We start from the raw sequence: 22,985 nt of genomic DNA, 5'->3' as shown, positions 1-22,985 counted from the left end.
GTATATCCCCACGCAAGTAACAAAGTGATCCGCCGTTGACACATAGCGCCAATTCCGATGGACCATTCGGTATGCACAGGTATGCTTGGCCATCATTCAAGGTGCGAGAAGTAGCACTTTGATACGCATGCCCCAGATGATATCATTGCTATCAAGCTATCCTCTCACACTCTGAAAACAATCTTATCCGAAAATACTATTTGATTTTGCACATGATATCGTCATGGGTCATCTAAAGTAACCACTTATTATCCATTCGTATCTTTTGCGTCTGACGATAGTAACGGGTATCCTCGTCTCGGGGTCCATTCTTATCTTTGCGTGTAAACATAGGTAACGGGTCATATGTCATGCTAGTTTCGTCGCATATCATCTAAAAGTAACCACTTTTGTCCCATTCGTATCAAAAGTAACGGGTGCTTGTCCCGAGGGTCCATTCGTATCTTTGCGTGTAACATAGATAACGGGTCATACGTCATGCTAGTATCGTCCCAAGTCATCTAAAAGTAACCACTTTTCTCCCCCCGATCCTATCGTTGCATGCAACAAAGGTAACCGAAACCTAATGAATCCGTTCCAAGCAACTTAAGGTATCCCCGCGCAAATAACAAAGTGATCCGCCATTGCCACATAGTACCAGTTCCGATGCTATCCTTACTGTCAAGGTATCTGCGCACACCCTAATCCATTCGTATCTTTTGCGTGTAACAAAAGTACTGGGTCCTCGTCCCGGGGGTCGATCCGTATCTTTGCGTGCAACATTGGTAACAAGTCATATGTCATGCTAGTATCGTCACGCGTCATCTAAAGGTAACCACTTTTATCCCATTCGTATCACTGCATGTAACAAAGGTAACCGAAACCCTATGAATCCGTTCCAAGCAACTTAAGGTATCCCAAAGCAAATAACAAAGTGATCCGTCGTTGACACATAACACCACTTTCGATGGCCCATTCGGTATGCAAAGGTATCCTCAGCTAGCGTTCAAGGTGCGATAAGTATCCGTTCGATATGCATGCCCCAGATGCTATCCTTATTGTCAAGGTATCCTCGCACACTTTGAAAAACGATCCTATCTAAAGTACTATTTGATTATGCACATGGTATCATCACGGGTCATTAAAGTAACCACTTTTTATCCATTTGTATCTCATGCGTGTAACAAAAGTAACCGGTCCTCGTCCCGGGTCCATTCGTATATCTGCGTGCAACATAGATAACGGGTCATATGTCATGCTAGTATCATCGCATGCCATCTAAAAGTAACCACTTTTGTCCATTTCGTATCATTGCATGTAACAAAGGTAACCGAAACCCTATGAATCCGTTCCAAGATACTTAAGGTATCCCCACGCAAGTAACAAAGTGATCCGCTGTTGACACATAGCGCCAATTCCGATGGACCATTCGGTATGCACAACTATCCTTGGCCATCATTCAAGGTGCGAGAAGTAGCTGTTTGATACTCATGCCCCGGATGATATCATTGCGATCAAGCTATCCTCGCACACTCTGAAAACAATCTTATCCAAAATACTATTTGATTTTGCACATGATATCGTCACGGGTCATCTAAAGTAACCACTTATCCATTCGTATCTTTTGCGTCTGACGATAGTAACGGGTATCCTCGTCCCGGGGTACATTCATATCTTTGCGTGTAAACATAGGTAACGGGTCATATGTCATGCTAGTTTTGTTGCATATCATCTAAAAGTAACCACTTTTGTCACATTCGTATCAAAAGTAACTGGTCCTCGTCCCGAGGGTCCATTCGTATCTTAGCGTGTAACATAGATAATGGGTCATACGTCATGCTAGTATCGTCCCAAGTCATCTAAAAGTAACAACTTTTCTCCCCCCGATCCTATCGTTGCATGCAACAAAGGTAACCGAAACCTAATGAATCCGTTCCAAGCAACTTAAGGTATCCCCGCGCAAATAACAAAGTGATCCACCGTTGCCACATAGTACCAGTTCCGATGCTATCCTTGTTGTCAAGGTATCCGCGCACACCCTAAAAACGATCCTCGTCACGGGGGTCCATTCGTATCTTTGCGTGTAACATAGATAACGGGGTCTCGTCCCGGGGATCCATTCGTATCTTTGCGTGTAATATAGATAACGGGTCCGCTAGTATCGTCCCAAGTCATCTAAAAGTAACCACTCTTCCCCCTCCCCGGTCGTATCGTTGCATGCAACAAAGGTAACCGAAACTTAATGAATCCATTCCAAGCAACTTAAGGTATCCCTGCGCAAATAACAAAGTGATCCGCCGTTGCCACATAGTACCAGTTCCGATGCTATCCTTGCCGTCAAGGTATCCGCGCACACTCTGAAAACGATCTGATCCGAAGTACTACTGATTTTGCACATGGTATCATAACGGGTCATATAAAGTAACCACTTTTGTCCCATTCGTACCAAAAGTAACGGGTCCTCGTCCTGGGGGGTCCATTCGTATCTTTGCGCGTAACATAGATAACGGGGCATACGTCATATTAGTATCGTCCCAAGTCATCTAAAAGTAACCACTTCTCTCCCCCCGATCGTATCGTTGCATGCAAAAAAGGTAACTGAAACCTAATGAATCCGTTCCAAGCAACTTAAGGTATCCCCGTGCAAATAACAAAGTGATCCGCCATTGCCACATAGTACCGAGTTCCGATGCTATCCTTGCTATCAAGGTATCTGCAAGCACACCCTGAAAACGATCCTTGTCCCGTGGGTCCATTCGTATCTTTGCATGTAACATAGATAACGGGTCTCGTCCCGAGGATCCATTCGTATCTTTACGTGTAACATAGATAACGGGTCATACGTCCTGCTAGTATAGTCCCAAGTCATCTAAAAGTAACCACTCTCCCCCCTCCCCCCGATCGTATCGTTGCATGCAACAAAGGTAACCGAAACTTAATGAAACCTTTCCAAGCAACTTAAGGTATCCCCGCGCAAATAACAAAGTGATCCACCGTTGCCACATAGTACCAGTTCTGATGCTATCCTTGCTATCAAGGTATCCGTGCACACTCTGAAAACGATTCGATCTGAAGTACTATTGATTTTGCACATGGCATCATAACGGGTTATCTAAAGTAACCACTTTTTATCCATTCGTATCTTTTACGTGTAACAAAAGTACCGGGTCCTCGTCCCGGGGGTTGATCCATATCTTTGCATGCAATATTGGTAACGGGTCATATGTCATGCTAGTATCGTCACGCATCATCTAAAGGTAACCACTTTTATCCCATTCGTATCACTGCATGTAACAAAGGTAACCGAAACCCTATGAATCTGTTCCAAGCAACTTAAGGCATCCCCACACAAATAACAAAGTGATCCGTCGTTGACACATAGGACCACGTTCGATGGCCCATTCGGTATGAAAAGGTATCCTCGGCCAGCGTTCAAGGTGCGATAAGTATCCGTTCGATATGCATGCCCGAGATGCTATCCTTCTTGTCAAGGTATCCTCGCACACTCTGAAAAACAATTCTATCCGAAGTACTATTTGATTATGCACATGGTATCATCACGGATCATCTAAAGTAACCATTTTTTCCCATTCGTATCTTATGCGTGTAACAAAAGTAACCGGTCCTTGTCCCGGTGTCCATTCGTATCTCTGCGTGTAACATAGATAACGGGTCATATGTTATGCTAGTTTCGTACGCATGTCATCTAAAAGTCACGGGTCTGGACAATCTGAACACTCCTCACCTTAAAAAAATTAACCAGCTTTCAAAAGATACATTGTCCTGAATGTAGAGCTTCAACATGATTTGTCTGTATCGTGCGCCAATGGCCATATATTGTATACATCAGAGATCATCTCTCCTGCTTCCGCTTGACACCATTCAAACCTATCGTCACCATGCCCCTATAAAAAGATGAGTTCATCGATAGAGACATCAAAAGAACTCCCAAAATGGACACAAAAGTTAGAATGGATAAGTTGCACAAGAAATTTGAAAAGATGTCTGATAGAGATCAAGTTAGTGAAAACAACACTGGTGATCATTAAAAAACATAAAACCATATACGAGGTATATGCCATCTACACACATTCTGTGAGCTAATGTATGTATCCTGATTTGCCTGGTGAAAAAAAAAGACGTACCCTGTGCTAAGAGCTCCCGCACTGTGCGGGGTCTGGGGAAGGTGTTAGTGCATGGTAAGCCTTACCTCGTGAAGTGCAATGTGAGGAGACCGCGACTCAAACCTGGAACCTCTCGGTCACAGGCAGTGAGGCTCTACCGCTGCACCAGGCCCGCCCTTCACCTGGTGGAAATAACCAAAAGAAAACTTTGGGGTGGATGCAGAGGTTTGTATAGATACCAGGCTTGAAAATATATGACCATTTATATGCATTGTTCACATTTCACAGACAACATATTAAAAACCCCGATCCCGGACATACGTGACCCAATTGTCTCAGATCAAACAAACCACCACCTGACAAATGGTGTTCTACCACATACACACGGGGGCTTATATCTGGAATAGTTTTGCACCAAAAAGATCGCCGGGGCAAATTTGCAAAAAATATAACATAACATTCGAGTACGGATGAACCACGAGATGTGGACCCTGACTACATTTGGAAAACCTATCCCAATCCAAAAGAAAAAGGTGATGCTAGTAGTTGGAGGTCAAGCAATTGTTCTTCTTGTGCCCAGCCAGACCGCAATTCGAGCAATGGGCCTCTCTACGTGGCTTCTTCTTCTTGTTGGAAGGGCAGCAATTCGCCCTATGAACCCTGCTACGGCATATGGTGCAGAATTTTGTTCTTGGCACACTGACCTTCTCGTAGCCGGGCTTGTTTCTTGCAGAAGTTGGTCGACCAAACTTTTTGAAGGAGCAACGATGTCCGGTCGAAGACTGCCACTCTCGAATATGACTGAAGGATTCGCTCTCCCAGCTGCTTGAACTCTCTCTTCTAGACCAAGGCCATCTTTTATCTTGTTTGTTTCTGACAAGATGGGAATGGCATCTAGAAAGTGAGACATTGCCACTTCGCATGACTCCGGGTTGCTGTCAGCCATCTGAACAATTTCAATTGCAGTCCTGTATAGAGCCGAGTGCCTGAAACTCGTGGATTTCGTAGTAGCGCTATCCTTTTGATACAACATGAGGTGCTCGGGCATGTCACGGTACGCATCCCTGGTCCACCTCCTCATAATGTGACATTCGGGTATTTCTGCTACCCCTAGGTTTATCATTACCTGCAATGACAAAACAACATGGACTGGTTAGTCAGACAGGCCACCTATCAACACCAACATCGGTAGCCAAACTCCATATGGAATGCATTTCAGTTCCCATCTTTTAAAAAAACTGGCACATATTTAATTAGATGATGATGCAGAAAAGGGGGGGGGGGCACGAGGTTGAGAGTATTAATTACCCGTAATGCATGTCCGCATAACATTCCCATGAATGACCATCTATAACTTGTGGCACAATGTATGACCCCACCTGGAATAGATGGCTCTGGAACAAGCCAAACATGTTTGGCGTGTGTATCTTGCTCGCATGCACCTCAATGGGGACTCCGGAGTTGAGCACCGAACCTCCCTGGATTTGTATGTAAGGAAACAAAAAGACACCGCATGTCAGTCTAAACGGACTTAAAATATGTACAAAACAAAGCATTCTATGTCAGGTTGAAAGAGAGATCGACTCAGAAATTTGTTCACGCGAGTAATAAATAGTCGATTACTCAGAAATCACCAAATTCTCTGTCAGGTTGAAAGAGAGATCGACTCCACTGGTTTGGCTTTCCTAGTTCCAAGATTTATAAGGGCTCGTTCGGTTAACCCTCTTTTCAAGGGTATTGCAGTGTATCGGGGTGGATTGGAGTGTATTTTGACTTGTGAATCTCCCTCAATCCCTTCCAATCCACGTGTTTTCTGAGTGAACCGAACAAGGCCTAAGAGGTTCAGAATCTTTACTAGTACAAAAAAACTACCAAATGGAGGAACTGGATTATCTCAATGAAGGCACTAATACGCAACCGACATTGCAGTGTTCACTGCAAACATGTACATTATATATAACTACTTAGCTTCGGACGATCTATTAGTGTCTGTACACAGACTTATAATTCACAAGGCAGATGTAAAAAATATACAGGTTGTTTCCATTCAACGATTTTCAGTAAACTGCAAGACTGATGTAGTTTCAGGCATTGTGCAAATCATCTGCACGCATTGGTGCAGAGTCCTACATCAATTTCAAGAATACTACACCAGGATTACAAATAGAGTTATGCTGCCCAGGAATACAATACTGACAACGAACAAACCCAATGAAGTATATAATGATTTGTGCGTATGCAAACTTCCTTTTAGTACCAAACTAAAATTTGGATGCTCGTATCAACTAAGCCTATCAGATAACTCCATCATAAATTATACCAAGAAGTAAAAATGGCTCGTTTAGAAAGGCAATAATGATGCAAAACTTTCAGGCGACTGACCTCTGCTTCCAGGTGCGCTCTGATGGAGGGGACTCGGTTGAGGGGGTTGAGGTCGGCAAGTCTGGCGATGACCCCCACCATTCTGCTGAAGGGGGCGACTCGACTGCATCGCGTATTGGGTCGTTGCTACAGACTCCGTCCTCCCCGAGCTCGGCGTGCAATGGAACAGACACTTGCTCGCGCCAGTCAGAACTCAAGATGGACGGAGAAGTGCGGGCGCTTGTGTCGGAAGAATGAATCGGAAAGCTCGGTAACCAATCAGGCGTAAGATCGATTCCTGGCCCTGACAATCTTGTACAAAATTGGACAAAATCAAACAGGAGGGATCGATGCCAAAAAGACGAGCGGGGAGAGGGGGTTGGGGCGGGATTTGAGGTCTAACCGGATGAGCAGGTCGGTGAATCCATCTGCGTCCGGCTTAAATCGTCCCTTGCCAGATCTCTTCCACGCAGGCGGCGAACGGCGAGGTCAGCCGGATTGAGGAAGAGGATGGACAGCCGGATGGAGATTCAAATTTGAACTGGGATGGTGGTGGCAGCCGATGGGGGGTCCGGGCAGCTCCATCCCGTCGCCGTACGGCGGAGCAGGCACGAAGGACGGCGAGGACGCTCCGGACGCCATGTATCCGCCGACGCGCTGTCCTTCGGCACCGCGCGTATTGCTACATGGACTAGGCTTATACGCCCGGATGTAGGGGTCAACCACCCGTCGGCGTGGGCTCGGTTGCGCAAATCTCCAACAAACCGTTCGGTCTGGATTAGGGGCGGGCGCCATAAGGTCCTGAAGTTGTATTTACCGCCTACGGCGAGGCTCCAGACGTAGTATATGTCCTCGGAATCTGTCGAGGGGACACCCCAGACAACCTCACCTGCTACGAGTGCCTGTCCTCGGCCTCACTAGAGGCGCCGACGCTATGCCCCGATGACAAGGACGCCACACTCTTCTACGACGGCTGCACCGTGCGCTTCTCCGACCAGGACTTCCTCTCCTCCTGGGGTAACACGCCGGAGGTCGTCCTCAACAACACCAACACGGTGAAGCCTACGGCGGCGGAGAAAAGCTTCGACATGCTCGTGGGCACGCTCATGGAGAAGATAGCCGAGCATGCGGCGGCGAGTGATGCCCATGACAAGAAGGTAGCCACAGGAGAGGCCGTGTTGGACGGAGACAATCCGCAGAGAAGATTTACGGCCTGGCGCAGTGCACACCAGACATGACGTCTTCAGGGTGCGGAAAATGCCTCCGAGGTGAGATGGACAAGATGGCTCGTAGGATGCGTGGCTCATTGGGGCAGAGGGTGGCCGGGGTGAGGTGCAACTTACGATTCGAGGTTTACCCATTCTATATTGGCGAGGCCATGGTTCAGATTGATGGAACGCCCGCGCCATCGCCTGCACCGACAAAGTCGAGTCCGCCGCCGCCGCCGCCTCCTGAACCACTGACCCCTGCAAGTCCACCGAGCAAAGGAGGTATACACATAAACACCTTCAACTATGTGGTTTCACGATGATCAAAAAAATTGAACAGTGCATATAATTTTACCTGTTCTTTGCATGGTGAGACATCAATACAACCACCTTTATTGCAAAGTATTGATTTGTACAAAAAATGATGTTTTTCTACCATGCTGAAATATTTTTTCTAAAATACACCAGATGTATCACATGTTATACCCCTTGTCCAAAAATAAGTGTCTCAACTTTTTTATATAAGGATGTATCTATACATAACAACGTGTCTAGAGACAACCATATCTAGATAAATTAGTCACTTATATTTTTCATTTAACAAATAGTGTATATTAATATTATAGAGATACCAATTACATCTAGCCTATGCAATAATATATTCCCCTATTGTCAATATAGATGCACACAACCAAAAAAATACAATAAAAGGAAAGTCCCGCTACAGTAATCACTTCTTTGTAGCAGCACTAACACCACCAAGACAACACCGGAAGTCCAGCTTCACCAAAAACGATGCCTCCAAAAAGGAAACAGTGCACAAACGTCATCGTCGCCCAATCAAAAATCTTAGATTTTCACCCTGCAGAAAATCCTCGCTCACAAAACAATGCCTTCAATAAGGTCATTTCCACCTACAACCAGTTAAGGTGAGACCTTGGATTTTCACCCTGAGAGGTAAGACTTTGAACTTCTCCTGTGTTGACGCCCCCACTTATAATGTCGCTACTACAAGTCACAAATCACCAAGCCAATTCCTCGTCACCACAAAGACTAGAACCACCATAGCTAGTCCTCAGGCCTCAATGACATTCCTCGCCGGCTGACTTGACCATGGAACGAGAAAGGGTGCTCCATGATGGTAACACCCAGCAGAGCTTCGCATCACTCCCTCTGAAACCAAACAACCAGAGAAAAACACGAGTGCGCGTGATCGAATCTCACCCGATCCAGCAATCTCCAGGCATAAATTGCCCAATGCAGTTGCCGGCAGAGCCTTCCGGAACACGCCAATCCAGCCAGATCGATGTGGACTCGCATCCGGCGGATCATCATCTTGGGTGAGTTGGAACCCTAGGACAACCACCTTTATTCAAATATGCCTCAGTAGCCCCCACGCCACTCGCTGGCACCCTGTTGGATATGTTGCTCCAATTCCGACCGCCGGAAGGCTAGCATCAGAGAAGAAGAAGGCAGAATAGGGGAGATCATCCACGGATCCAACCGAACCGCACATATGGACAAAGAGAGTAGAAGAATTGCTAAGAGACAAAGTTATAACGCCTTCTAGCAGCTAGGATTGCTGCCAGCCGGAAAGGGAGGAGGTCAGCTCCGCGCTCTAACGCCTATTCTCCCTCAAGTGACCATGTTGGTGTTGGTGGCTAGAAAGCCGTACACCTAACGTTGGAAGAGCCCTGCTGTCTTCTACGCCTCGTACTACTTCCTAATCATTATATGATCATCTAAGCTGCCGGCCTTGCTCTCCGTGTCTACAAATACACCAGAAGACCAGAGCGTTGGTCGTGCTCTCTTATACACACACGCGCGCGCGCACACACACATGCAACACATACACACACAAATGCACGCGCACGCACGCGCGCACACACACAGGTGTGCGCATGCACACACCATTAGCGGAGTGTCAGTTCCTACCAACCAACCCGGTCTGCTCTAGAGGTTAAAAGTGTGAGTCCACACCTCAAGGGCCGAAATATTAGCCTCTAATTACTTGTTCACTGAACATGCACTACTAAAACATCGGGTTTAATGAGAATTTTTTATGTCAATACTATCACATAAAATTCACTCGCCAAGCCAAATTAATTAGAAGCATCCAACACAAGATGGCGCGGAATGAAAACCATAATTCTTCCTCCGTTCTTGTATAAAAGGCCATTATATCATTTTTTATCTACCAAGAAAATAAAATCAACTAATAAATAGCATGATTAATTATGTACGTAGGAAACTTCTCGTGTAGTGGGCTAAGTAAATATGTTGCATGTGGTACATTTATCTCTACGGCTGCATGTAACATTCACGTTAATGAGAACCATTGTACGAGAGAGAAATATAATAAATTGTTCTTGAAAAAGACAATAGCCTTAGATAGATGAAAATTGTGTTTTTGGTTGTGGCCTTTGTATTCAAGAACAAAGGGAGTATGTAATATGGTATACATATGTATTATGTGGTACTTATATTCTTAAATTAAAAGTACACCAGCTTGTGTTATGTGCACAAATAACAAGCATAAGAGGACCATGGAGCCAACAAAATTGCTTCTTACAGCCAAAACTAACAAAATAGGATCAAAGAGAAGAACACCATGGAGCCCACGTAGGTGGGAAACGATTGTAGAGGCTGACACATGGCCAGACATGGGTTTTAGTGTTGGCTAAAGACTTAAAGTCTTCTATGAAGGTGTCATATCATTGAATGTATGCTTGAACTCCTTGTCACCTTTAATAATATATTTGTTAGGCCTTTTACGATGCATTGTCTCTTAATGCATTATTCTAGCTAGCGATGTATTGTAAGAAACGAACTTTACAATGAATTGTTTCTTAGGGTTGTATCTAAATTTAATTATTTATGCTAATGATGCATGTGATTGGACTAGCAATATGTTTTGTCTAGGATTCCATGCAAGAGTTGTATCTTAAAATAGTCACAATGGATAGTATCATATAAAAGTATCATGCATGTGATACTATCTCTACAATACAATGCATTGTATCATGTAGTACTATAGTAGTTTTCTTGTATTTATTGATTTGTAGAATCTCAATCAAATTGTGTACAAGATCTAATTGACATTTATTTTTCTAGTTTCATGTTCTATGATATGGTATCTATCTATGATATCACTATGTCTCTCTCATCCTTAATTATAGTGACACATCAGCTTTTTGCACGAAATACATGATACTACCTATAATATTCTCATTATGGGTAGTCTTAGCTAAGATACAATAACCATATCTTTTCTTATTTAATACAATGCCACATCAGCAAATAACTTAGGATTCGACAGTAAGAAACTCCCATTGCGAAAGACCTTCAGTTCTCAGATAATTTAACATTTCATTTATTTAATATACTTCAGGTTTTATGCTTACTTTCCATGTTAATTTTAAGAGAGTTATTATTTCTGTAAATAGTTCACCTACGCCCTTTTTATGTAACTAGTATTTAGGAGAATTCATTAATCAAATCCTAATATTGAAATCTCCAGGAAAATGTGGTTGGACAATTGGATCGGTCCCTTTCCTTGAAAGAATCAGATCCAAAGTTAATATTCAAACATTAGTAGATCTCTAGAATTTGAGATAAAGTTTTTGTAATTTCTTATTCAACATGTAGTACAATATTTTAAGCTTACAAAAAATATTATATTAGCTAGTACGAATTTGTTCAGTGAATGGCACTCGAATATAATTGATCAATACAATAATTAATCAACTGGGCAATGAATGCCAAATCGAATTATTTCAAACGTGATCTCAGCTAGACATGGACTTTGCCTCTATTCACTTGTGTATTCTCACGGCATTGTTGCTTTATATATTACTTTGTAGCAATCATAAAGTATCGTGGACAACTCAAACATCATAGCACTGCGCTACCATGGGCACCTAATATTTTTCTTTCCTTACCAAAACTTCCACACATATATTGTTGTTATATTGAAACGATATTATTTTTCAATATTTTTAAAAATTACAATTTATGCTTTCCATATAGCAGGCAACAGTAATTTCCATAATCCAATGAATCTTTCCTGTCTATCCCTGTGAAACAAGTTTCCTTGCATGGGAACTAATTCCCACATTGTGAAAAGAAGGCGCGCATGCATTCCTAAATTTAAATTTGACACAAAAAATTCTTGATATTTCAACATCAGGATTTAAAGTTAGCCAGAAATGGTAAAACACCATAATAATCGTTGGATTACTTGACTGGATAAGCCGTACATTTTCCGCAATCTATTGAAACACGGCATGTAAGAACTATAAGAACATGTGCCATGTGCTCCGGATGGTAATTACATAGTAATTATGCATAACGACATAATAAGTAAAACCCTATCAATTGCTCTTTTTTTGGAGAGTGGTATTGCGCATATGGCACCTACATTAATTTTTTTTGTCATCGCAGAGTGCCATTTGACCTAAGATCACATGTCATTTTTACTAGCTTTCTTCGTCCTCTCACCATCTCCCCTCCCTCTGCCCCCTCTTTGTAGTATCTCTTTGTGTGGGTGGGCAGACTTTTTTATCCTCAAACATTCTGGCGTAAGGTCACGCAGTGCATCAAAGTAGTGCCCTTCTGCGATAAATATATTTGTAATAGGGCCCTTGTTATGCAACTATCTATAAAATGATGCAATATGTGGCAGCGTGAAACTCTCTAAAATGACTTTGATGCGTATTGAGAATGAATTTTGTTTAGAAAAGTATGAAATGGAGTGTTACATATTCACGTAAAATATGTACTTATCTTTTATTATATGTCGCCCTTTCATAGTCAGATTGCTGAAGAAGATGGCGACCTTCGAACCAAAATAGTTATAACTCGAATAAAACCTCTGGCTTAAACTTGTTTCAGGATGTTCAAAATTTGGAAAAATACCTTAAATTATGCGCTAATATCCATTGATATATATTCTTTCTTATGCAGGAATCAAGAATAAAATCTGGATAATTGTAGTGATTGTGGCTGTCGTACTTCTGTTATTATGCATCCTTCTTGCCATTATCTGGACTCGATCAACATGCATATACAAGAGTAAGGAATTTGTTGTTCTATAGTAGCTGTGAATACTTATTTAGTAGAAAAAATATATCATGCACATCTATGAATTGTTGTATGGTCTTATTAATACTTAGTTATAGGTTTTAAAACATTGTTGGGGATTCTCTCTTGTTTGGGAATTAGTCTTGAAGGCATAGTAAAAAAGCTTTTGCAAAATTTAGCAAAGAGATGCCATAATCTTGAGTGTACTAGTCTTTTAAATAAATGCTCCTCCCTGGTAATTCTTTCTAACATTTTAACTTTTCTATAATGTTAATCTATCTATTTTTTCCATGACTCTATCTTTTACTTTTGATTATACTAATTAAATATAAAGAGTTTGATGAAAGTGACCAAGGTTAGTTCCAAAATATTTATAGGGTATACATTTTAGATTAACTCTGTCATTGTTTTGTTGGGAATATGGATGCTTAGATGTTGATATTTGAGCTAAGTATGAATTTGATTTTAGCAAATCACCGGAAACTAAGAAATAGTCTGCTCCGTTTTAAAACTCGGTACACTTATCCTTCATTTTGAAAATATATTATTTTTCCTGGACTTCCAATTACTTCATTCAATCTAGTTTTATTGTTAGTTAGTCATATTTACATCTCCTTTTAGCTAATGTTTATGGCTAAGAAACATTGACTGTAATATTTGGAAGGAATAAATGTTACGTGGATGATACACTTTGTACCTACCCAATAGAAGAGAAACCTGATGATAATTGAAGAACCTATTGTCGTAGTAAATTAACAATGATAAAAATCTCTCCCATGGTCTCTTCTTTATTGAATTAAGCATCATCATTACTTATGAATGAATAGGTAACATGAACTCACAATTTCACGAAGTAGCACCATCGGGCACAGAGGAAGCTATCATGCTCTGGGGGATGGAAGAGGGCCACTCTGAGTTTTCGATGTTCGAGTTCTCTCAAATTGCAGATGCCACAAATAACTTCTCAGAAGGAAATAAACTTGGCGAGGGTGGATTTGGTCGTGTCTACAAGGTGAACTATTTAACATATCTATATCGCCTACAATAATTTAAGTGTTAAACTAAGAGGACCAACTATGTATGACAACCAAGGTAGAATTTCAATATTTTGTTGATCACAGTTATCGTAGGAAGTGGCAAGGGCAATGACACCAGTCACAATCATTCGTCAAAGCTTGTGTCTTGTTTAAAACATAACCAACATACTTAATTTGTAACCTTGTGGACTAGTTCGTCATCTTGACTCGTTATACTCAAGTATCCCATGGAACTCCGAATTTTTTTAATTTCATTTGATAGTTTTAATAGACTTATGATTGATATTCAAAGGCCTATTTACAAAGATTCAATGGTAATTATTTCTAGTTCCAGGTAATAGGTAAGATTTCAAAATTACAACTTGTGGAACTTATAAATTTTGACATAAGGTAAGCAGATTATGTTAGACATGTGGCCTAACGAGGAGAACATAACTGTTTCTTGGACCACATACTGGTTTTTGAATGATACAATATGCCATTTGGTAAATTGTCCATATTAGATAGAAATAAAATACAATAAGTATATACAAAGTGAGCCAAAATAAAGAATAAATCAATATTTTTATTCAACTTAACTAATTATAAAAGAAGAGAAAAGATAGAAAACTAAACAAACAAAATTATGGTTGAATAAAATTTGTTTTGACTTTGCACAAGTATATATCAGAGTAATTACTGAATCTTACTTCTGTAACATATATAATTCAATCCATTTGAATACTTCCTATTAAAAAGCATAACTTGCTATAAGTTGAGTTTTCACATGGTTTACTTTATCAATAATAGAAATGGATGTCTTTAAGCTGATTATTAATTATTACCTGTAAATAGAGTCCTCATAGGCACCTCTATTAATGAATGATTAAGATGAAATATCTTCCTTAAAATAGCATAATATGCTACAAATTGGGTTCTCTAGATGTACCATATTAGATAATCGGAGCCTTATAATTGAAAGAACTCTTGAACAAGAATATTATGCAGGGATGCAAGTGCACCAACGAACTGAGCTACCTCATATAGTAAAAATTTGTGTTTTAATGGTTTTTTTTATTGCATGAAAAATATAATAACAAGGGAAACTCATATCAATGAGGTAACAAACACATGGACTTTAGATGTGACAGCTTTGGCTAGTGCATTTGAAATAACACATAAGAGTTTTGCAAGAAGAAGAAAGAGTATGAGATTTAAACCTTTCAATATTAAACATAATTTAGACTCATTAAATTCGAGGCATTGTGAGTCTATGCCATAGGAATTCGACAACGTCTAACATAGTATACAAATGTTCCTTGTAGGAAAAAGTTGTAACAATTATAATCCTCGAATCTTGTGAAAGACCTATATTCCAAAGAGGGCCTAGCTATTTTGTGTTCATTTTTTTTCATATGGACGACGTGGGCTTAGCCCAGTGGTTAGGGTCGCAGTGGCGCACCCTAACGACCAGAGTTCGATTCCTGTCAGGGATGAATTCTGGAATTGTCACGCCAAGTCCCGCTTCTATCAATAGTGTTTCTAGTTCCTCCTAGACACTGTTTTATTTTTTTTCATATGTGTCTTAAAACATTTGTCAGAATAAATGCACAACTTCCTTTGTTGCAGTATATTTGACATTAACCAATCATGTCCATCGATCGAGCGGGCACTAGAATATAAAATAATAATAGGATATGAACATGCAAAGACCTATCCAATGATATTATCGTCCAACCTTTTTAATAAATTTAGGATAGTGGTCGAAGAACTAGTTGGGCCTAAACCATTATAAATATATTAGGAAGTCTCCTATTCGTTTATTCTTAAGCTGCTGGAACGGCTGCAGGGAAAACTACCAAATGGACTTGAGATAGCTGTGAAATGGTTAGCCGAACATTCAGGGCAAGGTCTAAATGAGTTTAAAACGGAGATTCATCTAATTGCCAAGCTTCAGCACACCAATTTAGTGAGACTCTTGGGATGCTGCATTCAAGGAGAAGAGAAGATTCTGATATATGAATTTATGTCCAACAAAAGCTTGGACTTCTTCATATTTGGCAAGTTGTGCATAATCTTAATATCCATAAGTTGAAAATGCATGTCACAATAATTTAATTTATTACTTCTGAAGATGTTTGTGTTTATATGTGTAGATACGACAAGAGGAGCATTACTAAATTGGAACAGGAGGCGTCATATAACTGAGACTAGCCACAATGGGAGTATCATAAGTAGTATCATGCATGAATCTGATGTGGCAACCCAATTAATGAGGTGGGAGATGATAGTGGTATCATAATATGATACCGTATCATAGCACGTAAAACTAGAAAATTTAATGGCAAACACATCATGTACACACATTTGCATTGAGATTCTACAAAACATTAAATATGATGATACTATGATACTATCTTATGATACTATGCATTGTGGGGTTAGTATCATAAACTAGCATCATGTGCTTGATATTAGTGTATGATACTTCCCATTGTGACTAGTCTGAAGGAGTAGCTCAAGGACTACTGTACCTCCACAAACACTCACGTTTGCGGGTTATACATAGGGATTTAAAAGCAAGCAACATTCTATTGGATGAAAATATGAACCCGAAGATATCAGATTTTGGGCTTGCTCGAATATTTGGGTCGAATGAAACCCATGCCAATACAAGCAGAGTTGTGGGAACACAGTAAGAGTATATATATGTCGATAACCATACTGAGTCGTAACATTGAACATGACTGATTATCTTTCATAAGCATAAACTGTTGCGGTCAGAAACCCACCGGCGAGCAACGACGGGCAACACAGTAGAGCCGGGAGGCTCCCAGGATTGCGGCTGACCCTGGTCCCTCGGGCGACGGCCCGCAATGCCTTCTGGCACACGCGTCCTGGTGCTTACGAGGGCGTGCCACCTGACCTATACCTGGTCAGGAAGGTGATGGATTGCTTCGACTAGTTTCCTGCATGGCAAACACGTAAACATTAAATACGAGCCCCAATCGGCTCTTAAGTTGTTCTGTGGATCGGCTCAAAGAGCCGATTGCCCCATGGTTCATGTTAGATTTATAAGGACATGGGGATCATGCTTTATCAGTATCAAGCTAAGCTAATCTACGATAGTCTAGGGTTTTCACCGTATAATCGGAACATCCTATGCGTAATTGAGCCTAGCAGGTACGTAAGATGATGGAAAACCAACCCTAAAGAGGCCTAAAAACCAACGTGAAGTTGATCCCCGGAACAATCCCTCTAGAGCTTAGTAAACCACACCTTACGCACTACCGGATCCTTCAACCCGTTTATAAGGCCTAACCATACGGATATCAAACCAATCCTTGAAGAACAAGGAGCAACTATAACGGATTAGATCTACTAAATAACGAACAAGCAAGGTGCTGCCCTTACACCTAAAATAGGTGTAAGAGCAGCTAGATATCGAGGGGAAGCGTAGCTAAACAAATGCATCGTGAAAGCATTGTGATCAACCCCAAAACACCTAAGATAAGGGTGTTGCTCGCCATCAAAAAGGCTTCAGCACGAGCAACACCAAAAACGAATAAGCGATATCGCCTAGATCGCAAGATGCGATCTAGGCAGCATGTTGCTTACCCGGGAGAAACCCTCGAAACAAGGGGTGGCGATGCGCCTAGATTGATTTGTTGTGAACGTGATCGTCCTCCTTCTCAATAACCCTAGATACATATTTATAGTCCGTAGACTCCCTAACTTGGGAAAAAACCCAACCGTGTACGAGCTAAACTCTATCTCTTAATTCTAACCGACACGTATCCTACTATATTTACAGATACACGGGCAATCTTGCCCAAACTTCTTGTACAAGGCCGGTTCGGGAATATCTTCCATGTAAATCTTCTAAGCCCATTTAATCACGGCCCATCTCCAGACTTGGTCAAATTCTGGTGATAACACATGCCCCCCTGGTTTTGGCAATGATAATTTCAAAACCACTCTGTTTTTTCTTCGTAGGGTCACGTCGTGGTAGAGCAGAACCGCCGCAGTATCCTTCATCATGATGCCTTGCCTTCTCACCTTCTCTGCACGATTTGACAGTTCTTTGGCACCACTTCCTCGGAAACTGCTGTAACATTAACTCTCCCTATATCCCATTATTTAACCGCGTCGAGCAGTTCTCCTCTTCCTCCTCTTGCTCCGTACCAACCATCGGCAAAAAACCCCCTTCCTCTGTAGCCATGTCTTCTTCCTCCTCCTCCTCCTCGGCCACATCAGGTCTCTCCTACGTATCGTCTCCCTCTCGTGAGCTGACGCCAGAGTGGGGTTCGTTGGCGGCGTGATACGTCTCCGACGTATCCATAATTTCTTATGTTCCATGCCACATTATTGATGATATCTACATGTTTTATGCATACTTTATGTCATTAGTATGCGTTTTCCGGAACTAACCTATTGACGAGATGCCGAAGGGCCAGTTCTCGTTTTCTGTCGTTTTTGGTTCCGAAATCCTAGTAAGAAAATATTCTCGGAATCGGACGAAATCAAGGCCCAGCATCCTATTTTTCCACGAAGCTTCCAGAACACCCGAGAGTCGCCAGAGGGGGGCCACTGGGCCCCCAGATGACAGGGCGGCGCGGCCTAGGGGGGGGGGCGCGCCCCCCTAGTGTGTCACCCCCTCGTCGCCTCTCCGACTCCGCCTCTTCGCCTATAAAAAGGTCCCTGACATAAAACTTCGATACGAAAAAGCCACGGTACGAGAAACCTTCCAGAGCCGCCGCCATCGCGAAGCCAAGATGCGGGGACAGAGTCTCTGTTCCGGCACGCCGCCAGGACGAGGAAGTGCCCCGGAAGGCTCCTCCATCGACACCACCGCCATCTCCATCAACGCCGCTCGTCTCCCATGAGGAGGGAGTAGTTCTCCATCGAGGCTCGGGGATGTACCGGTAGCTATGTGGTTCATCTCTCTCCTATGTACTTCAATACAATAATCTCATGAGCTGCCTTACATGATTGAGATTCATATGATGATGCTTGTAATCTAGATGTCATTATGCTAGTCAAGTGGGTTTTACTTATGTGATCTCCGGAGACTCCTTGTCCCACGTGTGTAAAGGTGACAGTGTGTGCGCCGTGTGGGTCTCTTAGGCTATATTTCACAGAATACTTATTCACTGTCATGAATGGCATAGTGAAGTGCTTATTTATATCCCTTTATGATTGCAATGTGTTTTGTATCACAATTTATCTGTGTGCTACTCTAGTGATGTTATTAAAGTAGTTTATTCCTCCCTGCACGGTGTAATGGTGACGGTGTGTGCATCGTGTTAGTACTTGGCGTAGGCTATGATTGTGATCTCTTGTAGATTATGAAGTTAACTATTGCTATGATGGTATTGATGTGATCTATGCCTCCTTTCGTAGTGTGAAGGTGACGAGTGTGCATGCTATGTTAGTACTTGGTTTGGTTATGTTGATCTATCATGCACTCTAAGGTTATTTAAATATGAACATTGAATATTGTGGAGCTTGTTAACTCCGGCATTGAGGGTTCGTGTAATCCTACACAGTTAGTGGTGTTCATCATCCAACAAGAGAGTGTAGAGTCTAGCATCTATCTATTTATTCTGTTATGTGATCAATGTTGAGAGTGTCCACTAGTGAAAGTATGATCCCTAGGTCTTGTTCCTAAATACTGCTATCGCTGCTTGTTTACTGTTTTACTGCATCTGTACTTCCTGCAATATTACCACCATAAACCACACGCCAGCAAGCACTTTTCTGGCGCTATTACTACTGCTTATATTTATTCATACCACCTGTATTTCACTATCTCTTCGCCGAACTAGTGCACCTATTAGGTGTGTTGGGGACACAAGAGACTTCTTGCTTTGTGGTTGCAGGGTTGCATGAGAGGGATATCTTTGACCTCTTCCTCCCTGAGTTCGATAAACCTTGGGTGATCCACTTAAGGGAAACTTGCTGTTGTTCTACAAACCTCTGCTCTTGGAGGCCCAACACCGTCTACAAGAATAGAAGCACCCGTAGACATCAAGCACTTTTCCGGCGCTCGTTGCCGGGGAGGAAAGGTAAAAGGCACTCATACTCCGGTCCCAGGTAAAGTACTTTTCTGGCGCCGTTGTGTGTGTGCTCGAAGCTATTTCCTTTAGATCCTGCAATTGCATCTTTTTGTTTCTTTTTTTTTTTGACGGTGAAACCGTAGGGGAAGCCCCTACGGTATATTTTTCATTGATATATATAAACAAGGAACAGTACAAGAGAGTTGCACTTTCTAGGGAGGAAGGAAGTGAAAAATAAGGCCTAAAAACATGACTAGTCGAAGCATGTCAAAACAAAATCGGAGAGAGGCTGCACTAGGCTCGGTTTAACTCGAAAGGTGTGAAGGTGTAGGTCATTTTTGAACCTAACACACCATCTTGCCAAAGAAGAATCAATAGCTTTGAAGATCAAATCATTTCTATCCTTCCAAATGTTCCAAGCTGCGCAGACAAAAACTTCCATGAAGCAGGGGCCTTTGAACAAGTTGCGAGCCCTAAGAAACCTGGATGAAAATGGGAGAGAACAGTCCCATTGGATGTGAAGCCTGGCCCAACAAGCAGCAGCGTAGGGACAACCAAAGAACAGGTGATCCCTAGTTTCCAATTCAAGAGTGTTGCACAATACACAGCCCGTGCCTCCATCTACTTGCCAATTTTTTCTCATCATCAGATCCTTGGTGTTCAAACGGTCCATCATAAGCAACCAAGCAAACACACGTAATTTTGGTAAGCACTTAGACTTCCAAATACTTTTCAAAGTTTTGTCTTCTGGGTAAGCACCAAAGATAAACTTATAATACCTGGCAGAAGTGTATTGAGCAGTCCCCCAACTAAAAAGCCTTGTATCAACTGAGTCAGGAACGATCACCAGGTTATTAGTTAACGTCTGTAGCGCGGAGAGTTCATCAAACGCTTGAACTGAGAGAGGAAGTGCAAATAATTCCAAAGTGTTGTCAGAGCTTGAAAATTTACCCACTGAAATATCTTCATTCATGGCATAGGAAAAAAGGTGAGGGAATCGATCACACAAGAGCTCATCAGATTGCCAAAAATCTTTCCAAAATAGGGTGGAACGACCATCACTAATTTGGGATGAAGTTATGCTTCGATATGTGTTAACCAAACTGAAGACGTCACGCCACCAGAATGAGCCACGTCTGGTCTGGGCATGAGGGGGCACATCAGGAGAATACAACGACCAAACTAATTTTACCCATGGTGTATCAGCCTGACAGTAAAATTTATGCAGCTGTTTGAGAAGCAAGGCTTGGTTCTGAATCTCGAAATTCATAATTCCTAGACCTCCTTTCTGTTTAGGTCTACAAACCAAAGACCAGGCTGCCAGCGAGTTACCTGAGGATGAGCCCTCCTCTTTGGCCCACAAGCAATGTCTCCTAGAGCGGTCTGCAATGTTGATTATAGACTTATGAACTTTGAGCGAGGACAAATAGTGATTAGGCAGTGAAGACAAGACAGAGTTCACCAGCTGCAATCTACCACCATAATCCAAGAACCTGGCACTAGCGTTCAGCCTTCGTTCAATTTGATCAACAATTGGAGTGAGATCTTGGACCGAAGGTCTAGTAGTTCCAAGTGGTAGCCCCAAATAAGCAAAGGGAAGAGTGCCCACCTTGCAGCCAAAGGTATTTGCTAGCATATGCAGCTGATAAACATCAACGTTGACTGGCATTAAGCAAGATTTCGAGTAATTGACTCTCAGACCCGTAGCTGCAGCAAAAACTTGAAGAAGATCTTTAAGAGCCAGGAGCTGAAGTGGAGAAGCTTGCAGAACTATTAAAGTGTCGTCAGCGTATTGTACAATTGGAAAGTCAGCTCCAGGAATTGGCAACGGAGGAAGCAGTATCCCAGCATCAGCTAGACGATTTACCATTGTTTGAAGAAGGTCAGCTCCAGCCACGAACAAGATAGGGGAGAAGGGATCTCCTTGTCGCACCCCACGACGACACGGGAATTTTTTCCCAGGAACACCGTTCAAAAGCACCGAGGAGAAACCTGATGAAAAAATAGCATGAACCCATCCAATCCATCTATCATCAAAACCCCAACATCTTAATATATTAAGAATTGCTTGGTGTTCAATTGTATCAAATGCTTTTGTAAAATCAAGTTTCAGTATCACCACTTCTTGCTTAGATTGCTTGCACTGATGGATGTATTCGTATGCCCACGCAACACAATCCTGTATCGTTCTGGACTTCAAAAAGCCGTATTGATTGACGTGAACAAGCTGAAGAATTTTCTGCTGCATACGATTGGCCAAAAGTTTTGTAAGAATTTTTAGGCTGATGTTCAATAGCGAGATGGGTCTGTAGTCATTTGGCCCTGCGGGAGAGTTGATCTTTGGAATAAGCGTGATGAAGGCATCATTTATACTTTGCAGGTTTACCGTTCCATCCCAGAACTCATCACACAACCTATAGAAGTCGTATTTAATAATAGGCCAACAAACTTTAATAAATAAGCCTGTAAAACCATCTGGGCCAGGAGCTTTTTCTGTGGGTAGTTCAGCAACAATAGCATCAATTTCCTCGCGAGTAAAAGGAGCAGAGAGGGCATCCAAGTTATCCATGGGCTGAATATAATCTGCGAAGTTAAAATTGTTGTCAATGGGAGTGGAGAAACCCAAACGGTCCCTAAACGCTTGCCATAGGATACCAGCCTTTTCATGATGATCCACTGCTACTGACCCATCCTCGCGAGTTAAAGAAGAGATAGTATTTTTCCGATAGCGAATAGTAGCCATAGAATGAAAATATGAAGTGTTCTCGCTGCCAAACTTTGCCCAACGAACTGTACATCGCTTCTTCCAATAATCTCTTTTACAAATCAACAGGTGTTCCAATCTGGCTTTCACAATCGATCTAAAATTCCATTCAGAGGTATGAAGTGGCCTCAACTCTTCCATCCCATCAAGCATCAGAATAATATTATTGCAATTATCAATGACTTTGTTGATGACAGAGATACTGGTGCTCCACTTTTTCAGTCCTTTACGGAGGAGTTTGAATTTTGCCGACAAGGATTTTGCACTATCACCTGGACAGGTGATCTCCCAGAGTTTACTAACCTCATCCATAAACCCTGGCATCCTAACCCAATGGTTCTCGAAACGAAAGACTTGAGCCTTGGGAATTAGAGTGCCCACAGCAATAACAC

The 22,985-nt window shown here is 42.1% G+C and overlaps 1 protein-coding gene and 1 long non-coding RNA gene across 3 annotated transcripts; one reads left to right on the top strand and one right to left on the bottom strand.

Moving 5' to 3' along the window:
* Positions 1-4,735: 4,735 nt before the first annotated feature.
* LOC124669572 lies at positions 4,736-7,092 on the bottom strand. Of its 2 annotated transcripts, XM_047206167.1 has the most exons (4): positions 6,868-7,092; positions 6,486-6,776; positions 5,412-5,581; positions 4,736-5,229 (listed from the first exon to the last, which is right to left on the bottom strand). In XM_047206167.1, exons 2-4 carry the CDS (start codon positions 6,564-6,566, stop codon positions 5,226-5,228), a joined length of 255 nt encoding a protein of 84 aa, XP_047062123.1. In that variant the 5' UTR covers positions 6,567-6,776; positions 6,868-7,092; the 3' UTR covers positions 4,736-5,225. The 2 variants fall into 2 exon arrangements, with proteins under 2 accessions (XP_047062123.1, XP_047062122.1); XM_047206166.1 differs by lacking the exon at positions 5,412-5,581 and having other exon boundaries at positions 6,486-6,768.
* Positions 7,093-7,904: 812 nt separating this feature from the next.
* LOC124669584 lies at positions 7,905-14,261 on the top strand. The gene is made up of 3 exons (XR_006992251.1): positions 7,905-7,954; positions 12,638-12,745; positions 13,582-14,261. It is a non-coding gene; the product is annotated as an uncharacterized LOC124669584 (long non-coding RNA).
* Positions 14,262-22,985: the final 8,724 nt, after the last annotated feature.

Source organism: Lolium rigidum, chromosome 7 (assembly GCF_022539505.1).
Source record: "Lolium rigidum isolate FL_2022 chromosome 7, APGP_CSIRO_Lrig_0.1, whole genome shotgun sequence".
NCBI classification, from domain to species: Eukaryota; Viridiplantae; Streptophyta; class Magnoliopsida; order Poales; family Poaceae; genus Lolium; species Lolium rigidum.
Note: the sequence above shows the minus strand (reverse complement) of the source record. Positions and strands in the feature narration are given on the sequence as shown.

Bases quoted from the DNA above. Each gene is read 5' to 3' on its own strand.
- LOC124669572 (XM_047206166.1), bottom strand. From the start codon at position 6,892: ATGGATTCACCGACCTGCTCATCCG. The intron at 6,769-6,867 runs GTTAGACCTCAA...CAAGATTGTCAG, and splicing joins TTCACCGACCTGCTCATCCG to GGCCAGGAATCGATCTTACG.